The sequence below is a fragment of the Protopterus annectens genome, chromosome 3.part0, assembly GCF_019279795.1.
Source record: "Protopterus annectens isolate FY-2018-M chromosome 3.part0, PAN1.0, whole genome shotgun sequence".
Classification (NCBI taxonomy): Eukaryota; Metazoa; Chordata; order Ceratodontiformes; family Protopteridae; genus Protopterus; species Protopterus annectens.
The window spans coordinates 1,123,338,269-1,123,361,534 of record NC_056731.1 but is presented as its reverse complement, the minus strand read 5'-3'; the positions used below and the strand labels follow the sequence as shown (position 1 = coordinate 1,123,361,534).

Below are 23,266 nucleotides of genomic sequence, written 5' to 3'. Positions count from 1 at the left end.
AAAATGTCTGTCCCAGAGCCATTATATCCTATGTCGTTCCACATACCTCCTTTAGTTTTGTTACCTTCTAACTTCTCCTGTCTAGCATGTGGCCTTCACTGTAGTCTAGGTTACTTCTTATTTCTTGAGTCTTTGGTATGTTTGTTTAATTCTGCCTGTAGTACTCAGTATCTGCAATGGTTTACACCTGTGCTTCTACCGCTGTATGTGCTGTTACATGGTACTGCTAAGGTACCTTGTGTCAGTGCTTTACATGTCTTCTTTTTTACAGTGTTATTGAATTACCCTTTGGGTCTCTTTTGAATGCTGTACTGCTTCCTTATTGCACATAGAGAAGTGCTAGAGAATTGCAGAGCAGTTGATACAAAAGGTAGGAGCCTGACTGGCTACTTCCACCATGTGGTCCAGTTCCCCTTTCACTGTTATTAGTCCTCAGGGCTACTCTGTATTCTCACTGTTTCCTTTGATGTCCATCTTCATTTCCTAGTCACACATTACCCAAGATGAACTGGATGATATTACAAGCCATTGGTGTCCTTTGATCAGTGTACGCCTGCTTAGTGACAACAGAACTTCAGTTAGTACTGCTTTCATCACCTTCTGCTGGCATCTAACTTGACTCTGTAGTCTGTAGACATTTCACTCTGAGCTCAACATTTTTCCAGAATGTTGTACACCTAATTATCCCACTGCCAGTGTACAGCAAGGCTCACCTTTCATTGATGATACAGATTCAGGTACCACCTACTGTTAATGTGCACTTCCTGGTTTCCAATCCATGCTTCTTACCTCATATCTCCTGAGATACTTTTTAAAGTTCTGCTCCACTTCATCAATTTGAGCCCATTCAGTAGCAGTAAGTAAATAAGCTTCATAGCCCTAGCCTGTTGGGCATTTGGTTCTCCCTGGTGTCTTGTCTGTTTCAAAACCTGCTTCTGTCTAAGTTTCAAGGATTATCCTGAGTCATGTATCCAGGTGGCATACAGCTGCTAACTGGTCTTGTTGCAGTCCCCGTGATATTTATTTATGGTTCTGTCCTTAGGCATTCCTGACTTTTTTTCTCTTATTCCAGTGTTCTGATCCCCAAAAAACACATCTGCTGTATTTTAAGTCTACATTAACCTTAATAATAGGAAACAATGCAAAAGTGTATGTTTTTACTTAATTTTTCCACATCTTCTAAAGGCATTATATCTTGCTTGTTCAGCATTAAAGTATTGCAGTCAAATAAGTAACCATGTATTCTGTATTACTTTAGCCAGTTAATTCGGAGACATTAGTGGACACCAGACCTCATGGCTGTATTCTCTTCTACTTACGAGGGTGTTTTTTGTCTGGTTTTTGTTTGCTTCTCTTACTCTAGCTATCTGCTGTTCTCAAAGGTACAGTAAAATGAGAGATACAATTCAGTGGCAATAAGGCTATTTATTAGCTTGACTAATATCACTCTGTCTGCAGGCATGAACAATACGTCCCTGGACATCAGTGTTAGAGCATTGAGTAGCATTACCTCAGATTTTTGCTTTCTTTGTACCTATTGGTGTGGTGGGTTGTCATTTGAACCTTGCCTAAAAAAAAGGCACTATAGGGGTGGCAGAGCCTTTGCCAGTATCGGAATCAAGTCGACGGACAGGTGCCATCTCTCTGGCAAAGCAGGCCATCTCTGGAAAAGGGTGGACCTGGGGAAGAAGAGAATGAAGGAGCAGAGGGAAGGGAATAATCAAAAAGCAAAAATCATGTCACATTATATCTTGCGATCTCTGAGAAAAAAAGAAGGGCCCTAAGGGATATGGGGAGGACCTTTAAGTGGTTGACTTCACTAATCTGACAGGACAAGAAAAAAATACAACAGATAAGGGGATGTGGCATCATTTAAAAGATTATGAATCTGCGTCTGGATGTTCAAGATTGTGTTTATTAGGCAGTTGAGAAAGAAGAATGTGTGCTTCTTTGTTAGGGTTACATTAAGTAAGAGGATACATTTTGTTGTGTGTGTGTGTGTGTGTGTGTGTGTGTGTGTGTGTGTGTGTGTGTGTGTGTGTGTGCGTGTGTGTGTGTGTGTGTGTGTGTGTGTGTGTGTGTGTGTGTGTGCAGTTGTGAATTTTTTGAAGTGTGTAAGTGTATTTGTCAAATGCAGTTTGTTTGACACAGTGTGGATGAATATGTTTGGGTGTATCTGCAAGTATTTGCTGGTTAGGTTTACAGTAGGGATTTGGTTAGGAGCGTATCTCTCAACCATACCAAATTCCTCAGTAAAAACTGGTTTTGAGGGCAAAATATTGGGGTGCCACAAATTCCTAAGTGGCCCCTTTAATTTCCGAATTTCCTGGGGGGGTTTTTTGAAGTTTTTTTTTTTTTACAGTCATCACGTACAGGGCATTTGCGATGACCAGCCTGCCCGACCCATTTAATTTGCTTAATTTAACTGCAGATAGTGTATCTTTCTTCAACCAGGTCCATTTAAGGCAAAAAAAAAGCGGCAGTCTGCCAGGCATCACTTTGGACTGTTTTAATTGTCTTAGAACTGGCAGTCTGATTCTGTTAAGCAAAGCATTTTGTGTGCCTGATTATGTTAATTACTTGCTCTCTGCATTAATTGTCATAGAACCAGCCAGGAAAGCAAAAAAAGGGGTCCAGCACTAAATAGGAGTGAAAGGCTACATTTATTGATGTAGATAAAATAAAAAACAAATAGGCATACCGGTTTCAGCAAAACAAAATGCCTTCCTCAGTGCATTAAGATCCATCAGCTCTACGCACATTTATATAGTCAGTTAATTAACCCTGTTACATTCCAATTGGTCCATCCTAAAAATTCTATTATGTTCATTTAAACCAGGCTTAAACAAAGCTCCAAGCTACGTAAAATGCAAAGCAAAAACAAGTGGCCAGATAAATGACCCATTCACTGCCACAATTGGCAAACACCTAATGTCAAAAATCTGTGGAGTGTTGCTGCTTGTAAATTCAGTAGTTTTGTTTATGTAAATACAAAAACTGTAGGGCAAACATCACGACCTGTAAAACATAGAATAAGTGAGCATTTTAGTGATATCAGGACCAAACGAATTCATAATGCATTGTATAAACATACACTGACCCATGACACTGCCAAATTCAGTTTTACAATTATAGACAAAATCCAGGGACATAGAGCTAACAAAGCAGGCTGGCATTCCATATTAAACAGAAAGGAATCAGGATGGATTGTCAAGTTTGGAGCTTTGTTTAAGCTTGGTTTAAATTAACATAATTGAATTTTTGGGCTGGACCAATTGGAATGTAACAGGGTTAATTAACTGACTATATAAATGTGTGTAGAGCTGATGGATCTTAATGCACTGAGGAAGGCATTTTGTTTTACCGAAACCGGTAAGCCTATTTGTTTTTTATTTTATCTACATCAATAAATGTAGCCTTTCACTCCTATTTGGACCCCTTTTTTTGCTTCCCTGATATTTTTGGTTTGGTCCGTGCACCTAGTCCTATGTGCGTGGTTTTTGGATTATTCTTAGAAAGAGCCAGGCATCACTTTGGACTGTTTGTTTACTCGCTCCCTGGATTAATTCTTAGAAACAGCAGTCAGCAGTTTGATTCTGTTAAAGCATTTTGTGTATGTAATTATACTCGCTTGCTGGCAACTGTTAAGCAATGAATGAAATGGCAGTTGATTACAATCACTTTCGCTACAATATGCTAACTTGGACAGCATAAAAAGAAGCTGGAAATGTGTGCACCCATTCAAAACATAAAGCCCATAAATCCAAGGTCGGATTTTGTTGTATGTAGTGCTGCTGTGCATAGAAGCAGCCTTTCTTGCAAAAGAAAGTACTCTAGCTGTTAACTATTCCTACCCCCTTGCTAGCTTGTAGACTCAGGAGCTGCCAGACGCATGATAGGCAAGTGTCGACCACAGCCTTCCATCTCCAAAATGTGGGGCTCTGCCTCTCATGATGTGGAATAAAAGGAACAGCAAACTAAATAACCAGTTTTAGAAGAAGCAAGCCAGGATTAGTTTGCTGTTTCTTTACACGTTGTGAGTTGTTTGGCATGGAAGGAGCAGTGCTCAGTGAACCACCTACCATTGCAACACTAGCACAGTCACTACAGACTTTGAATTCAACAGTGGAGAATTTAGCACTCTTAATGGGTAGATTGATCCAACAACCTACACAAGAGATGCCTCTACATCCTGTTAGGTCGGATGACCATGGAGATGAGGCAGAGAATGTTTTTAGTGGCATTACACCGGCACAATGGCAGCAAGAATGCAGATTGCAACCTACCCAATCCAGTGAGGTTAATTTACATATGGCTTCCAGTTCTGACAACAGTTGGGCCGCTACTTCCTACAACGGAAGAGACACACTAAATCAGTGGCTTGAGACTGAACATGAATGGCGTTCTGTCCCAGAACAATGAAGTCCTGAAGATAATGGCTCGTTGAATGACCAACTAAAGCAATTTGAAAAAAGTGTATTGGAATATCGGAAATTACAGCTAGAAAACAGCTATTTAAGGGAGTGTAAGCGAAGAGAGGAAATTCCAAAAGGTCTTTGCACATGGAAGTATCCAACAGGGTTAGTCAAAAACTCTTTATTACATGTTGAACTTCTTGAATTATTTAATAAACACGGCTGTGAACTTTTAGACTGTCTTATTAGAGACAATGAAAGAAAGTTACTTGGCATATCAGCCAAGGTAAAGACTCTTGATGATAGTAATAGTATACATTCAGATTTGTTATTTGAACTCAAACAAAATGACTATTTCAATATTTTTAAAACGGTGGACAATTCTATTTGTGATCTTAAACGGAAGAAGGACAATAAATTAAAGAGAGATGAGAATGACTATGCCCAACGGAAAGCCTACCCCTCCCCCCCTTGGGACAATATAGACAAACATTTTACACAAATAATTCTGTCAATGATAATCTGCATGTCCCTGATGTCAACAGGGATGATAATTTTGATGAATTTCACCCTGACCCTTTAGAGTATCCCCCTCTGAGGAGGTCCGAGCGACTGAGGAACCAGAGAGGGGGTACAGGTTATTACAACTGGAATCACAGGGGGAGGGGGAGGGAGAAATGTATTAAAATTATCAAATGTATTTAATATACTAAATGTATCTAATGACTTGGATAGTTCTACAACATTTGACCTTAACCTCATGACCTCAAACTTAATTCCTGATGCACATTTTGTATGTAATGAAGTAGTGAGTGAGGGCTTTCATGACACATGCAACATTTTAAAAAATACCTGTGGTGGTTTTAGTATTTATAATTATACTGACTCTATTTTTGACCAGAAATTGGAAGATGTATTTGATAAAGGGCTTTCTTTTTTCCCATATAGAAATGCAGTACTAGATGAAGTATTAATTAATTTAAAGCTTTATACAAGGAAGTTAAACTTACAGGTTTTATTTAAAGGAATGTCTTTTAATTCTATAGATCATGAACTGTGTAAAAAAACTAGCTTATTTAACCCCCCCTTGAACCCTTTAATACAAACATTTGAGAGAATGTGTGAACATGACATACGTAAGCTCCTTAAAAACAAGAGAAAATATTCAGATTTGGACAATAATTTAACTGTATATGAGAGTAAACTAGTCAGAGATGTATGCAACAATAGGGCAATCAGAGTCATGAAACATGACAAAGGGGGTGGTTTGGCCATCATGAATACTAATTCCTATGTAGAAAAAATGTTTAGTACATTATATACTGATGTATATTATGAGATTAGTTTGAATGAGAAAAACATACTGTATAGGAAAGTTGATGTAATTCTAGATGAATTATTGTTAAACAGGGAAATTAGTTTAGATGACTATAACTTCATGGCAGTCAAGTCCCCAAAAATTCCTACTATTTTTGACATACCAAAGCTACATCAGGATATAAGTAACCCACCCCTTAGGCCTATTGTTGATGCAAAGATATCTAAAACATATTTTATTGCCAAATTTATAGATACTCAACTAAAATCAACATTAAATAATTGTGGTTGGGTTTTAAAGGATTCATGGGACTTCCTAAAGAAAATAAATAAGGACATGTATGACGACGGTCTCATTTTTGTGACAATTGATGTCAGGGATTTGTTCTCTGTTATCCCACATGAACTGGGTGTGGAGTGGTTTTACCTATTTTTATGTAGATATACCAATATCAGACATAAGCTTGTTAGAAGTATTAGAACCTTAATGGAATTAGTTCTAGACACCAATGTCATAGTATTTGAAGCCCAGCTCTTCAAACAATGCAAGGGTGTAGCAATGGGGGCTATATGTGCCCCTATATTTGCAAATATTGTTCTGGCCTTTTGGGAGCTAGAATTAATTTTTAACAGTCAATATGCTCAATATTGGAAGTATTATGGCAGATATTTGGATGACATCATTATCCTGTGGCATGGTATTATGGAAGAGCTTAATAGCTTTTTGTCCTATATAAAGGAAAGTGCAGATTTTTTTAGATTTTACGTATACAGTAGGGAAAGATGCAATAGACTATTTGGATATTACCATCAAGAAAAATGAGTATAAAAAAGACTTTACAACAACACTATTTAGAAAACCTACTTACTCTAATACCCTCCTGCATTTCAACAGTTTTCACCCACTACAACAGAAGAAATCCTTGGTAAAGGGCCAAGCTGTTCATTTGGCCCATATGATTTCTGAATGGGAGGATTTCTTACAGCAAATTGAAGTATTGAAGAACATGCTTTTGCAAAGAGGCTACCCTGAACTGTTTTTGAAACCTATTTTACGGGAAGTTATAGATAAAAGGAATAGGGGGTATTATTTTCCTTTACTTGGTAGAGGTATTACTCAAAATGAAAGTACCCAAGGAAGGAATTTACTTTAAAAGGGCAGCTATCTCAGACAATTCACTGGCATTACCCAGATTATTCAGCATAACTGGAATTTATTTCACACCAGTCAAGATTATCTTGAAATAGTGGGAAAGGCCCCAAAAATTGTCTATCAGAAGGATATTTCCTTCAAAAACATGTTAGAGAGAAACAATATTATTGACACCAAAGTAGGGGGTATGTCGAAATGTGGATTTTGCCTTCAATGTAAACATATCCTGGAGTGCACTGAGATTGATATTCCTAATTATGGGAAATATTTCTATAAGAAGAAATTTTGTTGCAGCAGCAAATCTGTAGTTTATCTTGCCCTTTGCCGGTTATGTCCATGTTTTTACATTAGCAAGGCTATCAATGCCCTAGAATTAGAAGTAGGGTCTATCAGCACTGCTATGACATCAGGAAGCAGGACATTAAAAATGCCTTGGCAGTCCACATAAATAATAATGAGGGACACAATTGTAAGTTCACAGTTTTAGAGCAGATATCAATAGGGGATGGGGGGGTCCAGTTAATGACTTTTTAGAGTTTTATGAATTAAGGTGGCAGATGAGGACTAATGCTACTGAATATCCAGGTCTTAATAGTAACATTTCCATCAGCCCTATACTTAGACTAAGGGCTGAAGGATATATGTGATTAATATGCAGTTCATAACATATACTTATTTTTATATATAAGCAAATATTCATATAATTAATATATAATTTACAATGAAATGTTTCCTGTGAGTTTACATATATATGTTTTTAACAGATCATGTATTTTTATATATTATACATTTTATGTATTTTAAGGTATGTATCTATTGTATTTGTGTTTTAGAGACTACACCTTTAAGCTGATTGCTAATTAACATTTTTGTAAGCAAGATTGCTATATAAGTTGGGTGAGTCACTGTTCATTTGTAACCATTCTGATGAAGTTTTTTATTCCAAAAAATGAAAGCGCTCAATAAATATTGGTTCGTGGATCCTGGCTTGCTTCTTCTAATACTGGTTATTTGGAATAAAAGGACAAAAAAGTAGAACACTTGCTCACAGCCAGGCTGATTAAAATGTGTAACCTTCCACTTATAAAAAGTTCTTTTTGAGGAATCAGTATATTATTGTTTAACATGTTTATCATTTAAAACAAATTCTTAACTCTGAATGCATGACTGACCCTTTCAAAGAGGAACAGAGACTTTTCGCTACTCATATGGGGAGCGTTGTTCATAGAGAAACAGATAAAAATAAAATAATGAGGTGCACTTGAGAGGCGTGTAAACTAAACATCACAAAACACTGCTGTATTATATGAATGTTGAAGCTGGCTGGTTGCGAAGGTGTTGGCAAGTATATGATCTTGCTCTGTAAACATAAAATTAGAAATGATCTGTGTACTGCAGATTTGCTGGTCTATATGTCGATCTGTTCTCGATATATTTATTACTGTACATTACAAATCATCTTTCATGGGTTGGTACTAGGCTGTCGGCCCTAGGGCCTATACAAGCCTAAAAGAAACATACACACAAACATCCACACTTCCCATGTGTGGGAATAGAATCCCTACCAATGTACTATATCATACTACAGCATTACGCTGTTATAGGACGCACCACAGAGATTATTTAAATTTGAAATTTATTTCAATTATAATTTTCATCACTTTCCATAACAGATCTAACACACTATATCAAGTTATCAACATTAAGGTACACCTTCATTTACAAAGTCTTACAGTTACAAGCAAAACAGAGCTATTTAAAAAAACAACAGCTTTAATTCCCAGCACCGCCATTGGTGTACAACCCTTAAAACACCCAAAGTCCCTTGATGTTTAGGTTGACCCCTTCAGCTGCACAAATGCATATACAGATCCTCAGCTTTTGCTGTTAAATATACATATTATTTCAAATCATGTTTAATTTACCCCCTCCCCAAGAAAGCTGGGAACAAAGTTGCTACCCCTAGACTTAAAAGTTAGAACGGAAACAGGAAAATCTGCTGTCTCGTTCTTGTGTGATCTCATTTACTCATATACAGCACAAACTAAAACCAGCAACCCTTACTCTCAAAAAGAAAAGCCACACTTGCATGTGTGGGCCTGTTGGGTGTGAGGACAGGGACTTTATTGTAATGATGAATGATTTACCTGTCAAAACTCATCTAATGCAAAATAACTAGCCCAAGAAAACTGAAATACCAGTCTGTCTTCTGGCGGTACCTATTCTAATTAAATCGACTGCAGGACAGAAGCATACCAAGTAAAGACGTACTTTTTGACAAAAGCTAGATAGTACCAAAATTAAGAGTGGTTGATCAGTATGTAAACTCAAAGACTGAAACCAGCAAAATTCCAATAGATTATCATGTCAAATTAAAGTTACATACACAGATTTATCGTTGGAACAGTAGCGTTCCAATGATAAACATGTGTTTTGAGTTTTGGGCTTCCCGATATGAATCACTGATGTTTGATCTGATGAGGACTCAGCTTGCTGCATTTAACTGGTTATGCTATACAGGTTGAACAAAATTAATATATGTAGGGGGACTCCTCAAGTGGGAGAAAGTACCAACATCCCCAAATTTATGCATACAAACTCTACAGTAACAGAAACATGTAGAAGGGAGAAGTCTCCCCAAAACAAAGAATCACTGCAACCACCACACACTTAGAAACCACACAAACCCTGATTTCTCATAAAGAAAAAAAAAAAAAAACAGGGATTGATGAATTCATCATCAAGGAGCTGAACTTAAATATTGGAGTCCTTTTGGGCTTAGAACTCAGGAAGCGTAGAGAAACAAGAGTTTCAAACTTCTGCTACTCTTCCATAAAGTGTGGATGGCTGTTGGCTGCACCTGCACTTAGTAAACAAAGCTGGGGGGGTATATAGTACTGCCCTCTCAATGGTCCTAATCTGGAAAAACTAAGCAGTATGATTGTGTGCTTCCCAAATTCATTGAGTATTAGCGGCCTTAGGTCAGCTGGTGCCCTAGGCAAAAGGGCTCCATGGTGCCCCCCACCACACCTCTGGTGCCCATGGTACCCTCACCACAAAAATGGTGGTGGTGCAAAAGTGTTAGTTAGGGCCGGGCGCCCCTGCGCGGATGCTATGCCTAAGGCTATGAGTAAAGAAAAAGAAACAAATACAAGGACAGGCTGCAGACATGACTGTCAGTAATTAAAATGAGATTGCAGTTTCGAATTCTAACTTCACTTTAATCCCTTTAAATCTGACCATTTCAACAGTTAAGTTGCTTTTTCTTGCAATATATGTGTGATTGGAAACTGTATTTTCAGATTATGTGCTTAAAAATGGTATTTTAGGATACACTGTGATTAACATCATCTCGGTTAACTAAGTTGACTAATCACTGCTAAAAATTCTATACCTATGAATGTAAAAGTGTGCATCTTTAATATACTGTGACATATTCTCATGAAATTTCATGAAATTTATACCAGGACTTCTATCTATAAAACTTTCTTAGCTTGAGCTCATTGATTTGAAGGTAACAGGGCAGTTTTGTTCAGAATTTTAATTAGAAAAATGCTTCTTTTTTATCCAGCAGCATTTAAATTGATTAGAAATATTACTTTTGTACAGCAAAATACGTTAATGGAGACTACTGCTTCTAACAATCTCATGCAGTTAAGTTTATACAACTTTGCATATATTAGCCAAATGAGTATGTATAGCATCAGTGTAGTAGGGCTGTATTTTGGTTCTCTGTTTTTCAGTTTGCATTTGAAAGCTGGTATCCTACAATTCCATTGGAGTGGGTGGGGTTACATAATTATGTATGCAGATTTTATGTAAATCAGCACACAGATTTGTACCTATTTTCCATGGGCCTTTGTCCAGACTTTTGATATTTCCAGGTTGAGAGTTATGGTTAGGAGATAGATGTGCTTGTTTGTTTGTGTCTGAGTGTATGTAGTGGTACTGTTTTAGATACTGCAAAAGCAGTTTTTTGTAAGGTAAGGTATAGGTTTAAAGTTGGGGCAGGAGCAGTGTCAGGGCTAGGGTTAACATGCATGAGTAAGATGAGGTATTGTCTCGTGAGAAGTCAGTAAGTAACCAAGCCTGGTATAATATGGCTCCTTGTTAGTTGTATCCCTACTTTGCAGATTTGCATCTGGTGATAAGAAGTGTAGAATCCTGGTTTAATCTATTTTCTGATTCTGTCAATGTCTACAACCAAGCACAGCGAGAGCAGTCTCCTATACAAGGTAGTAAAAACAGAAGTTTGGGTAGGTAGATCATAATCAAGATTACATGCAAAGAACAGCAAAGAGATTTACTTTGGTGTGGGATCTGGGGAAGTCCACAGGCTCATGAGTATCTCTAGAGAAAAAGGGGGATGGAGAACTATTTGGAAATGATCCTTAACCTCAAGCACATATTGTGATAGGGTGTACTGAATGTCAGTAGGACCTTGGGCTGCAACTGAAGTGCAATGCAACAATGAGGGTCAGAGACTTAAGAAAGGCAGGTGACATTCTTTTGCTCTGAAGCCACAAGTAAAGCCATTACTGGAGTATCATGTAGTATAAGACAGTCTCACTAAAAAGACATTAGAATGGTAGAAGGCATGTAGGCAAAGGTTACCAAAATATTGTGGGGCATAGATTGGCATATGAAAAAATTACTAGACATGCATATGGAGTAGGAATGATGGGAGTTGGATGTATGAGAAGGACAGTGTTAGGGGGCACAGAAGGGGATTAGGTTTAAGGCATGAAGAAAAGGAAGGACAGAAAGAGTATGGCTGACAAATGGAAGCAGGAAGGTGCAAGTTGTACTAAAGGAAATACTGCTTTACATAGAGACTGGCAGGATTTATGGAATATGTTTGTAAAAATAAAAGTCAAGGCCATGTTGTAGGTCAGCGATGAATTCTTTGGTGTCAGGGACAGAGACAATTCTGTATGGTCTGTGACAACTTGATCAACTGGTCCTTTTTCATTAGCTCCTTTGAATGTTGCTATGTGTTTATATGTAGACCACCCACTGTTATATTAACTGCACTACATCCCTGTGGTGATGCATGGAAAATTACAGGGAAAGAAAGTAAAGTACTATCTCAGGTTCTTAAACTTCACATTCAGACTTTAGTCAGAGTATGATAAATTTAGCCAAAATTTCCACAGAAAGGCTTTCTGTACCTCTTATTATTTTTTTTTCTTTTATACAGCATAACACTGCTGGCATCAACTGTGAAAAATGTGCTTTAGGTTATTACCGGCCATATGGTATTCCAGTAGAAGCAGTAGATGGCTGTATACGTAAGTACTGTTTTTTATGTATATACAGCAATGCAAAATACTTTGTTAAAGAAAAAAAAAAGAAAGAAAATATGTTTTTAAGTTGTGTGATATCCCTGATAATTTCTAATGCTGTCACTGCATGGCTTTATTTCTTAATCTTTTCAGATAACATAAAGTATGCCACATCAAGTTATTTTAGTAAATAAAATTTTGACCTATGTAAAAAAATGTATTTGTATGCAATACACACAAGGTGCACACACACACACACACACACACATACACAAACACACACATTCATATGTATGTGTATCTGTCTTTTTTATTATTTTATAACTTGTGCTTATTTATATTATGTTTTTTATTTTGATAAGGTAAGTAAATTGTAACACTAAGGTCCCTTATTCAACCATGATCTAGCTACACTAAGCAAAAATCAAGTGAAGTACATTAAGCAGTAAGAGGAAATAGCAGAAATACAAGTTATGAGTCAACAAAAAGTAATGAATGCAGTGACATATCAGTGTCATACAGTAGCACTATACAGGAATAGGCATGAAACAAACTTGTTTGTAGGAAATGTTATTTGCTAGAGCTGTATTTTCTGTTACGTGAAATGTTAGCAGTTTTGTGTTACTGTACAACTGCAGACTCTGAGGTTGCACATGAAAGAGTAGGCTAGGGTTTTAACTCATTCCCTCCAGTAGAGCTCTTTTGAGTGTGTACCTTTAACTCTTAGTGGGCATGGCTTCAGCATTTAAAAGTTGAAGTTATCAGCTTACATTTTTAACAAATACCCATTGACAGAGGTCACATATCAATACAATTGTGTTTGCTATCATGTATGCTTCAAGATAAAATTTTCCGATACCTTGTATGTAACATGGTTTTGGAGTTGTTAATGCAAATATGAACAGGCAATATTTGACGCCTAGAGGAGCAGTAGGGTGTAACTGCAGAAACGCCTAAAGATGTCACTCGGCTGAATTAATAATGTTAGTGTGCTAGCCTCCATAGAATGTGACTAAGTGGATAATCGCAAAAAAGTTTATTGCGTGTAACTTAATTTCCAGAGAGTTACGTTTTACAAGGGATGGTACGAGATGTGCCCCCATATTATAAGGACAAGGTCTAAGATATTATTCCCCCTCCCCTAGAGGGTACTTTTGTATTGATAATGTCCAAGAATCTCTGTGCGCATGCACTAGTAGTGGTGATAGACATTTTTCAGTCTATCGTTTGATAGTTTAATGCTGAGTGACTCTTGTTTTTTTGAAGATAGACACTGTGGCTTTCTTGTGTCATAAGGGAGTCCTGTAGCTATGCACTATGTGGTAAAGGCCCTTTCTGATGGTAATTTGGACATGATGAAGCTCTAGTGCATCAGGCTGCCTAATCAGCCTCAGTGTGAGTCTATTCTGAATGAAGAGTAAGACACCTCCACCTTTTTCCACTCCTGTGTAGTGACTGGTCTAAAAAAGTGGAAAGTATTACATCCCATACAGCTGGAGTACTCTCCACAGTTTTAAACCATGCCTCTGTCACCACACATATGTCTACTACCTCCAGTGTGTGGAGAGTTTGTAGCTAGTGGAGTTTCTTGTGTTGGCTTCTAACAATGATCAATGATATCTTTATATTTTCCCTTGCTTGTTTCATTATATTAATAGTATATGTGGTTGGCACTGCAAAAAAAAAAAAAAGCACTATAGGGGATGGATAATGTCTTTGCAAATATTCAAAATCCTAGAGAGGACAGGTGTAGGCCTTCCCCAGCAAAGCAGTATGGTCTGTCAGCCATGTCCTCCCAGACTGACAAATATTGGACCTCCTTTAAATGACACCAAAAACTAAGCCAATTATTATTGTTATTTTTTGATCATATTGCAGCATCATCCTTGGAGAAGGTAGAACACTGCTCAGTGTTAGGCTCATACCTGCCTGGGACACATAATCTGATAGCTTCATTGTGTCTCTCGGAAAATAGTCCAAGGTGGATCATCTCAAGTCATTGCCACCCACATGTACTATGACAGGGGTGTACCAGTGCTTGTTGTTCAAGGGCGTGGATGCACGTGTGTTCTGATGAATCCTGGCACCAGCCAGGTAACTGCCACTCTTTCTTTGCTCATTCTGGTATAAGGTACATGTGCATATTTTACAGTGGAGTCACCTAGAAATAGAATGTCTGCCATATGGACTTAGCATCCATGACTCTGGGACTCATTGGACTATGTGATGCAGAAGGTGATTTGTGCATGTGTTGCATTTTGGAGGTATTTAAAGTTTAGATAAGTTAATCTTTAAAACCTTAGCATGTGAAAGATTATGTGTGATACAATGTTTGGGATGAGGTGTGGTGTACTGCTAATAATCCTGATTTTTAAGTTATATGTGTAAGATTGTAGCTTCCAATGCCATTGTGTTAGGCTGTTTCACTAATTGATAATCATCAGAAAGCATGTGATAATTCTTACACTGTCTAAAGACACTCGTCTCAGTCAGGCTGGCTGCAGAAGCTGCAGGAAAGTGTTGGTCCATGATTTCAAGACACTTGTCTCAGTCAGGCTGGCTGCAGAAGCTGCAGGGAAGTGTTGGTCCATGATTTAGACAGGAATGATTTAGGGGGTAGGGGACTGCAACTGCTTTGAGTTGGGTAGTTGTTGGGATGCAGGAGTTATAGACTTATTAATGAGCAGAAAGGGGGACTGCCTAAATTTTTATGCTGGGATGTACAAATATTCCAGGCAGGCTTTACTGCAGCTCAGGTTGTGATTTATTTTGTTCAGTGCAGGTTACTGGAGCCTCAAGTTTAGAATACAACTATTGTATAGATTAGAGAGGCTTCCTATAGAGGAATTTTCTTAGCCAGCCCACAATAGGTCGAGTCCAACAGTGGTGGTGCACTGAGCACAACTCAGCACAGCTTTTTTTCTTCCCTTTTGATGAAAACTGTCTTAGTTCAAGGCTTTCCACACTTCTAAGAGTCTTGAATAAATGACCCTGGGCAAATTCAGCAGAGTTTATAAGAGACAAGCTAGAGAGGAAACCAATCCAAAAAAGCCAGTAAGTCTAGCTGCTGGAGGTCTGCAACACAGAACATGTAACAAATCACATTTCTTTCACAACTTTGACTCCTTGCTACAAGTCTAAGGTCCCAAGTAGGCTAGAAAGTCAGGAGTTTAACTTTTCAGTGGAGGCAGGGGAACTGTGGGTACTGTAGCTATCAGATGGTAGCAGCAGGAAGACCAGAACTTACTGAAACAGTGGAGGAGGTGGGGGCTGTAACAATCCAAGAACAAGGATAGCAGCAGTTAACAACAGAAAGCTTTGTAAGTGCAGTTTAAACAGAATATTGAGTCTTCTGAACAGAATTTGACTATAAATAGTTTGCATGGTCACAGACCCTACAGCAGAAGTCACAATCCTGTACGAACCAAAAAGAAAAGATAAAACTGAAGAGCACAGACGAAGAATCCACTGGTTTAAAATAAAACTACATGACTGGGACCCAACCAAACAGAAATTACAAGTAAAAGCATACCCCTCATCTGTCCCTGATTTTGACTAAAAATGTGTTCTATCCCTCTTAATCCCTTCTAAAACTACTGACTTTTGGAGTAAAGGTTGTGAGTTACACTTAAATAATAATGAGAATTGAGTTATAGAGTTGTTTTACATAAAATGTGTATTAATCCACACTCTCTTATTCTGTCAGTTAATCCACACTCTCTTATTCTGTCAGTTAATCCGCACTCTCTTAATTAATCCACACTCTCTTATTCTGTCAGTTAATCCACACTCTCTTATTCTGTCAGTTAATCCGCACTCTCTTATTCTGTCAGTTAATCCACACTCTCTTATTCTGTCAGTTAATCCACACTCTCTTATTCTGTCAGTGTTTCAAGGTAATAGTACTAACAGTTTAAAATGTGCTGATTGTCTCTCATTATTTCTGGGTTTGTCCATGATTCTGGTGAGATTTTTTCTTAATTGTTTGAGAGCTATGTATAGGTGTATTAAAGTTTCCCAATTACTGGAAATGCAACTATAAGACTAAGGTGCCAGACATTAGAAACAAGTAACTTTGTAGGTTAAAAACAAACAAACAAAATAGCCTAATGGAAAAAAAAGTATTAAGTAACAGGTGAGTTGAATTACAAGTGAAATATGCAAGGAAATCTGAAGTAATAGACCTTTCTTCCCTTTTTCATGAAAAATATCACAGTTCAAGTCTTTCCATGCCTCTCAGTCTTGAGTAAAATTATTAACACCTTTTCTCTTCACTGAAATTATTCATACAGTATTTACAATACAATTGTGTTTCCCTGCTTGATAACTATTGGCATATCAGTTCATCTGACCTGTTTGGGATTAAGCTGTCTACCACATGGCAATGTTCCGCTGTGGCGACCCCTAATAAGCCGAAAGACACAACAACAACAACAACAACAACTCAGAAACTGTACTTTAAAAAAAAATTTAACTAAACAATAATATTTGTAAAACTTGCCATTGATTCAGCAAGACTTAACAAGGTGGAAACCTTAAAATGTTATTGTCCACCAATGAAGAAACTATGGTCTTGTATTCATGCAAAACTGTATTAACTCAGTATTACAGCACATGACATGTTTTGACAACAGTGCATTTTAAATTTTATGTGGAACTTTACAAATACAGGTAATGCATTATTATTTCTAACACTTTCTGCCATAGAAATGGCATATATGCTCCCATTTTCAGAAACTGAAGGATCACCTAAATCTGAGCCCACTGAAACTAAATTGGGTCCTGTGAAAAGTAAATTGGGTCCAGTGAATCTTTTTGGAAAATCTGTGCTGAAGCTCTGTCACTCCTTTACTGAAAACTTATTAATTACATACTTCTGTAAAGTAACTGGCTACAGACGTCTGAGTACTCACTTTCAAACCACTACTTTTATATCTCTTAAACATATACCATTGGGCATGGATGGCATAACTTATAAACAGTACAAAGTAACAGTTATTCTGAATTCTGTGCACTTCTCTTTTATTTTACTTCCTTCTCGAATAAGTTCCAGCTTTTTTGCGGTATTAGAAATGAAGTTTCCATGACAAAAGAACCTGCTCTTGCTAATAGTTTGATTGCCTGGCAGCAGAACATTAATTTTAATGTTCTCTATGTCATTTTACTGTATATGTTTCTAGTACTTGCCCTGTCACTCATTTTTCCTCTTCTCGTTTCATTAAACAGTGTTTCTAGCATAGACCCAGAGGCTTCTTCCATCTGTGTGCTTCAGACTCTAAAATCATCATTCAACCCCTGAGCCTTTTAACGTCATGCACCAGTGCTCAGGAATTCCTGAACACATAAGCTGTTTATTTGTGGTTTTCTCAAGTTTTGAACAAATCTTCCATATATTTGCTTTTACTATCATTTCACTCCATGTAGTGAAACAGATGTTGCAAATATTAAGCACATTGAAGTAACACAAAGATGCTGCAGTGGTATATTTCAGAATGGTATAATTATTATACTATTTTTTAAAAACATCTTCTCTTTTTTTTTCCATTTTCTGCAGCTGTTGACTACACAGCAGAGATATAACGAGGGTGGGGCAAAAGTGGTGGCTAACCTGGGCATAAGCTGTTAGAAGTTGTGATTGGCAGGTGCTCCCAGTGTGGGAGTGCAGCACTGTTACAACTTCAAAAATTAATGTATAAGAGTTATTTATTTATTTGTCTATTTATTTGTTTTTGGGTCCTCAGCTTTGAGAAGACTTTTTTTTGCCCCTCAACTTTGAATTGAGGCAAGTGCCAGATCTGAACTACACAGGGTGACAGATGACCTAGGTATGTTATGCTACAAAATGCTAGGTGTTTCAGATAAACATCCTCACCATTTAAAATCACAAATACTGCATCCATGCTGTCTGCATGGCATAAAGGTGGTGAAGCCCTGATTATGATTCAGATGACGCAGGTTTGATTACCTGCTTGGTTACTGGAGGAGCTGACGCAGGTTTAGAAAGGAATGCTGAGGTATGAGGCTGCTCACCTTTGTCAGGGAGGAGGAGGGGGAAGGATGTGCTGGAGTGTATGGGCATTGCTTGTCAGTGTAATGAGTGGGAGAACAGGAGAATTACTTTCTTAAGGGCTAGGCATGTTGTAGAGATTTGAGGGACTAAGCATTGCTAATTGTAGGGAGGAAGACTCCCCTAAGCCAAAACTTATTGCATGCAGTGATTTATGAGTAATCAGCATGCCTGAAGATTGATAGCACCCCCCCCACATGGATATGTACATCCATATGTGCTCTCCAGCCAGCTGAAGTATGACGGACATTCTTTAGCTACACCACCCTCCTGTCTTAGGACATAATAAAGGCCATTTGATGTTGAGAATGTTCTACCTACAAAGGTGAGACCCATCTGATAAAGGGAAATGGAGTATGCCCCAGGATGTGATGGCCCTGGTGGTCAGACACACCCATGGATTGAGGAAAGGAAAACTCAGCTGAAAAGCTGAAAAAACGGAAATATAGAACAGAAGAGTCTGTGTGTGTGTGCTTGTATCTGTGTGTGTGAAAGGCATGTGGCATAAAATGCTATATTGACATTGGGACTGCTTACATAAAAGTTAATCTGCATCACAGAATTCAGACAGCTTCTTCGTTTGGCTTTTCCCGGTTAGGGGTCACCACAGTGGATCACCTGTCTGCTCATGATTGGCAGTAGAGTTTTTACAGTGTTGAGTTGCCAGCCTGGTGCCCAACCTTCCATGGAAGGCACACACACTCATGCCTAGGGCCAATTTAGAGTGTCCAGTCCACCTACAGCATGTCTTTGGGATGTGGGACTAAACCGGAGCACCCGGAGAAAACCAACGCAACCACAGGGAGGACATGCAGACTCCGCACAGAAGGCACCCCAGTCAGGGATCGAACCGGAGAACCTCTTGCTGTGAGGTGACAACGCTAACCTCTGCACCACCGTGGCCACCCCTAATTCAGACAGCTTCTTGTTCTGGCTTATTATGGGTTGTTTAAGGTTTATAAGTTAATACTGCTTGTAAGTCTACTATGGACTTTAATGCACAATGCTTGCTGCCTGTACAATGAATATCTATTCACGTGTCACACTGGTGACATAACTCCAGTCTGCTTCTTGTTCAAGCCAACATCACTGACCATAACATGTACCTGGGGCTGCAAGGATAAGAGATGCACAAGCAATACACAGCCCTCCTTGTCATAACTATTAATGTCCATTTCTAGAATCTGTCTGTCTTCCCAAATTATAGCGATAGCAAACTGGAATTGATGTCCAAGGCATATAGTCTATGTGTGCTATATAATTAGTGGCTTACACTTAAAAAACAGGCATCTGCTATGGTCAAATCCGATATCACCTTGATAAAGCTTCTTATTCCCTTAGATGACTTATCAGTGGTTATTCATGCTTTGGCCTCTTCATGGCTGGGCTACTACAGTGTCATCTGCTAGGGTAACTGGGCATTGAGCTTGACCAGTTACAGCTGGCATAGAACTCTTTTGCCTGCTTTGTTATGGATTAGCTGGAATCCATCATATTACAATAGTGCTGTAGAGTTTGCACTGGCTTCCTATTCAGTCTTGTACTACTTCAAAAGTCCTGGTAATTCTATCGGGCTCTTTATACCTAGGATCCTCCTTAACTTAGAGACCTTCTTACCTGATGTCAGGGTGCTAAAAATCTGATGTTCTTCGTATTTCACTGTTGCAGTCATTACATTTCGGGTAATCTGCTGGCAGATAGCCCACAGTCGGCCTGATTAACAAAGTCTTTGGTCCTGCATCAGTTGCTGTCCCTTCTTCCATGACGTCAGGTCGTCAGGGGTATAAAATATGCATCCGACGCCATTACATCAGTCTTTCTTGCCGTGCGGTGCCTGAAGCAGAAGCAGTTCGCAAGTGCCGGTCGGCCGACTCCTGAAATGTTCGTTTTCGAGTTTCAGAACCAAAGTCTTCAACTTAAAGCTAAGTACCCCGTTGGGGAAACTTTTTCTTGCTCCTTACCGATGTCTGTAAAAGTTAACAATTGCATTACCTGTGGAAAGCAAATACCTCACAAAGATTTTCATTCGTACTGCATTCCTTGCCTAGGCCCTAACCATGACGTACCTTGCTATCGGTTTTGTGCTTCATTTAATCAGCGCACTATCCGTCATCGGTACATTTTTGCCACTAAATATTTCGGTTTTTGGTTTAATTATCCAGAAATGTCTTCGGTTAGCCATCCGACTACCGGGATTCTGAAAAAATGCAAAGATAAAGACAGAGACAGGCCGCCGAGGTCCAAAACTGCCAACAAGATGCTGACTCTTCACCAGTTACTTCCTATGCTAGGCAAAGATGCCTGGTTGGCAACTCTAGATTTAAAAGAAGCATACCTGCACAACCCAATCAGAGAATCTTGCAGAAGATACCTAGGCTTTAAAGCAGGCTACTTGCATTATTAGTTCTCTGCACTGCCCTTTGGCTTGTCTACTGCGCCCAGGATATTCACAAAGTGCCTGGCTCCAGTTATTGCATTTTGCAGGCAAAGAAATATTCAAATGTATCCATACCTGGACAATTGTCTAATTCAGGCAGAAAACCAGGGCATACTTCTAAATCATCTGGTGTTTGTAAAAAAGGTTCTAACTTGTCTGGGGGACACCATAAACGAAAAGAAATCACAACTGGCACCCTCTCAACAGATTACATTCCTGGGTGCAAGCTTGAATACAACTGCCCAGATGGCTTTCCTCATGCCAGAGAAGCAAATTCATTTGGTAACTAACTTCAAACAAGTGGCCACAAAAAACGTGCTATATCTGCAAGACAAATACTGCAAGCCTTGGGGTTCATGGCCTCCTGCATTCTTCTAATTCCATATGCAAGACTGCATATGAGGAAACTACAGTGGTACTTAAAAAAGTCTATGGAGTCAACATTGTCACAGCCTGGAAACAATGATTCCTAGCATACCTTGCCTATGCCTGGAATTCTTATGGTGGGCAGAGGCCTGCCACCAAAACAAGGGACTGCCATTCACACTACCCCCTGCCACCCAAACCCTAACTACAGATGCATCAGACTATGCATGGGGGGCTCACCTGGCAGGGAAGTGCATTCAGGGCAAATGGAACCCAAATCAAATGCACCTACATGTCAATCAAAATGAAATGTTAGCTATATAGAATGCTCTGACAGCCTTTAAGGACTACATTCTTCCAGGACAACTAATGGTAAAGATGGACAACACCACGGTTATGTGGTACATAAACAAGCGGGGGGGTACACATTCTTACCCCCTCTGCAGACTAGCCATGGCATTGTGGAACACAGCCTTGAGCTACCAAGTGCACCTACAAGCTCAGTTCCTGCCAGGAAAATTGAATACACTGGCAGACGGACTAAGCAGAAATCTCATGGACCCACACGAGTGGAAACTGGAACCACGGATTTTCAACATGTTGACAAGCAAATGGGGAAGCCCAGACATAGATCTATTTGCCTCCTCCCAGAACTATCAGTTGGACAAGCTTTGTACAAGGACTCCCCACAAAGAAGCCTGGAAAGTGGATGCTCTGTCCTTCAGCTGGAAAAACCTATCAGTCTATGCCTTTCCCCCTCTGCCTCTGCTCTCCAAAGTTCTGCTAAAAGTCAAACAGGACAACCCAAGAATGATTTTGATTGCTTCAGACTGGCCACGCCAACACTGGTACCCACGCCTGTGCAGTGTGTCACAAATATCTACATGGCACCTGCCTCAGACCCCTTCCTTGCTGTCTCAGCAGGAGAACCAAATTCTGCACCCTCAGCTTCCAACATTGAACCTTACAGCCTGGCTAATCACTTAAATTCACACTTATCATCCCTCAGCAAACCTGTGATGGATGTCATCTTGGAGGCGAGAAGACCTAGTACTAGAAAATCTTATGCTGACAAATGGAAAATATTCTGTACCTGGAACCAGTCTTTAGGGATGAGCACAGCAGCACCCAATTTACCTCAGATTTTACAATACTTAACTGAGATGCTTCACAAGGGCCTGTCGTTTTCCTCTAGTAAAATCCACGCTTCAGCTATTTCAGCTCACTATAACACAGAACCACCTCTCTTCTCTCATCCCCTGCTCAAGCAGTATCTCAGAGGGGCAAAGAATTTGAGACCACCCAGGAGAGCTCCTATCTCTGCCTGGGACCTTAACTTTGTTTTGGAGAAGCTCACTCTACCTCCTTTTGAGCCAGCTGCTACTGCAGACTTAAAATTTCTTTCTTGGAAAACAGCCTTCCTTTTAGCAATCACTTCAGCTGGAAGGATATCTGAATTACAGGCCCTTACGGCAGTGGAGCCTTTCATCATCTTTCATGCAGACAGGGTATCTCTGAGGACTAATCCATCCTTCATGCCCAAGGTGGTTTCCAGTGTGGCTCTTAATCAGTCCATTCATTTGCCAACCTTCTTTCCCAATCCACAGAACAAAGGGGAACGGATTCTGCATTCCTTGGATGTGCACAGACAACTTAGATTCTACTTGGACAGGACTAAATCTCGAAGAAAATCTGAACAATTGCTGGTAGCATTTGCTGCAGGGGCAGAGGGGAAGACTATTTCAAAACTAACCATTTCTAAATGGATAAGCCATTGCATTCTTTTCTGCTATAAGCACCATGGAAAACCTATCCCCCAGGGGATCAGTTCTCACTCCACCAGGGCTGCATCTACTTCTGCAGCCTTTCTCAGAAGTGTTCCTACCAGGGATATTCTAGAAGCTGCTACATGCAGTTCTGTACATACTTTCACCAAGCACTATCATTTACCAATTTTCTCTAAATCCAGAGCTGGCTTTGCCACTGCTGTCTTGCAGGGCCTTATAGCTGGCCCTAATGCTGTATAAACTCCTCCTCCCAACCATAGCTTTGGGAATCTACCCAAATGTAATGACTGCAACAGTGAAACATGAAGAACATAGTACAGTTGTGTACACTTACCATAAATGTAGATGTTCAAGTGTATTCACTGTTGCAATTCTGGTTATCCTCCCTCCAGCCCCCTACTTTTCTCTGGTTATACCTCTACTTTCTTTTACTATGCTT

At 39.2% G+C, this 23,266-nt stretch overlaps 1 protein-coding gene across 3 annotated transcripts in view; it reads left to right on the top strand.

Annotated features, from left to right (window-relative positions):
* Positions 1–23,266, top strand: part of LAMA3 (laminin subunit alpha 3) — a 2,187,360-nt gene that overhangs the window by 798,150 nt on the left and 1,365,944 nt on the right. For all 3 annotated transcript variants that reach the window (XM_044065357.1, XM_044065355.1, XM_044065356.1), the window contains exon 9: positions 12,086–12,176. In XM_044065357.1, coding sequence (XP_043921292.1) covers positions 12,086–12,176 — 91 coding nt within the window. The remainder of the gene's footprint in view (positions 1–12,085; positions 12,177–23,266) is intronic.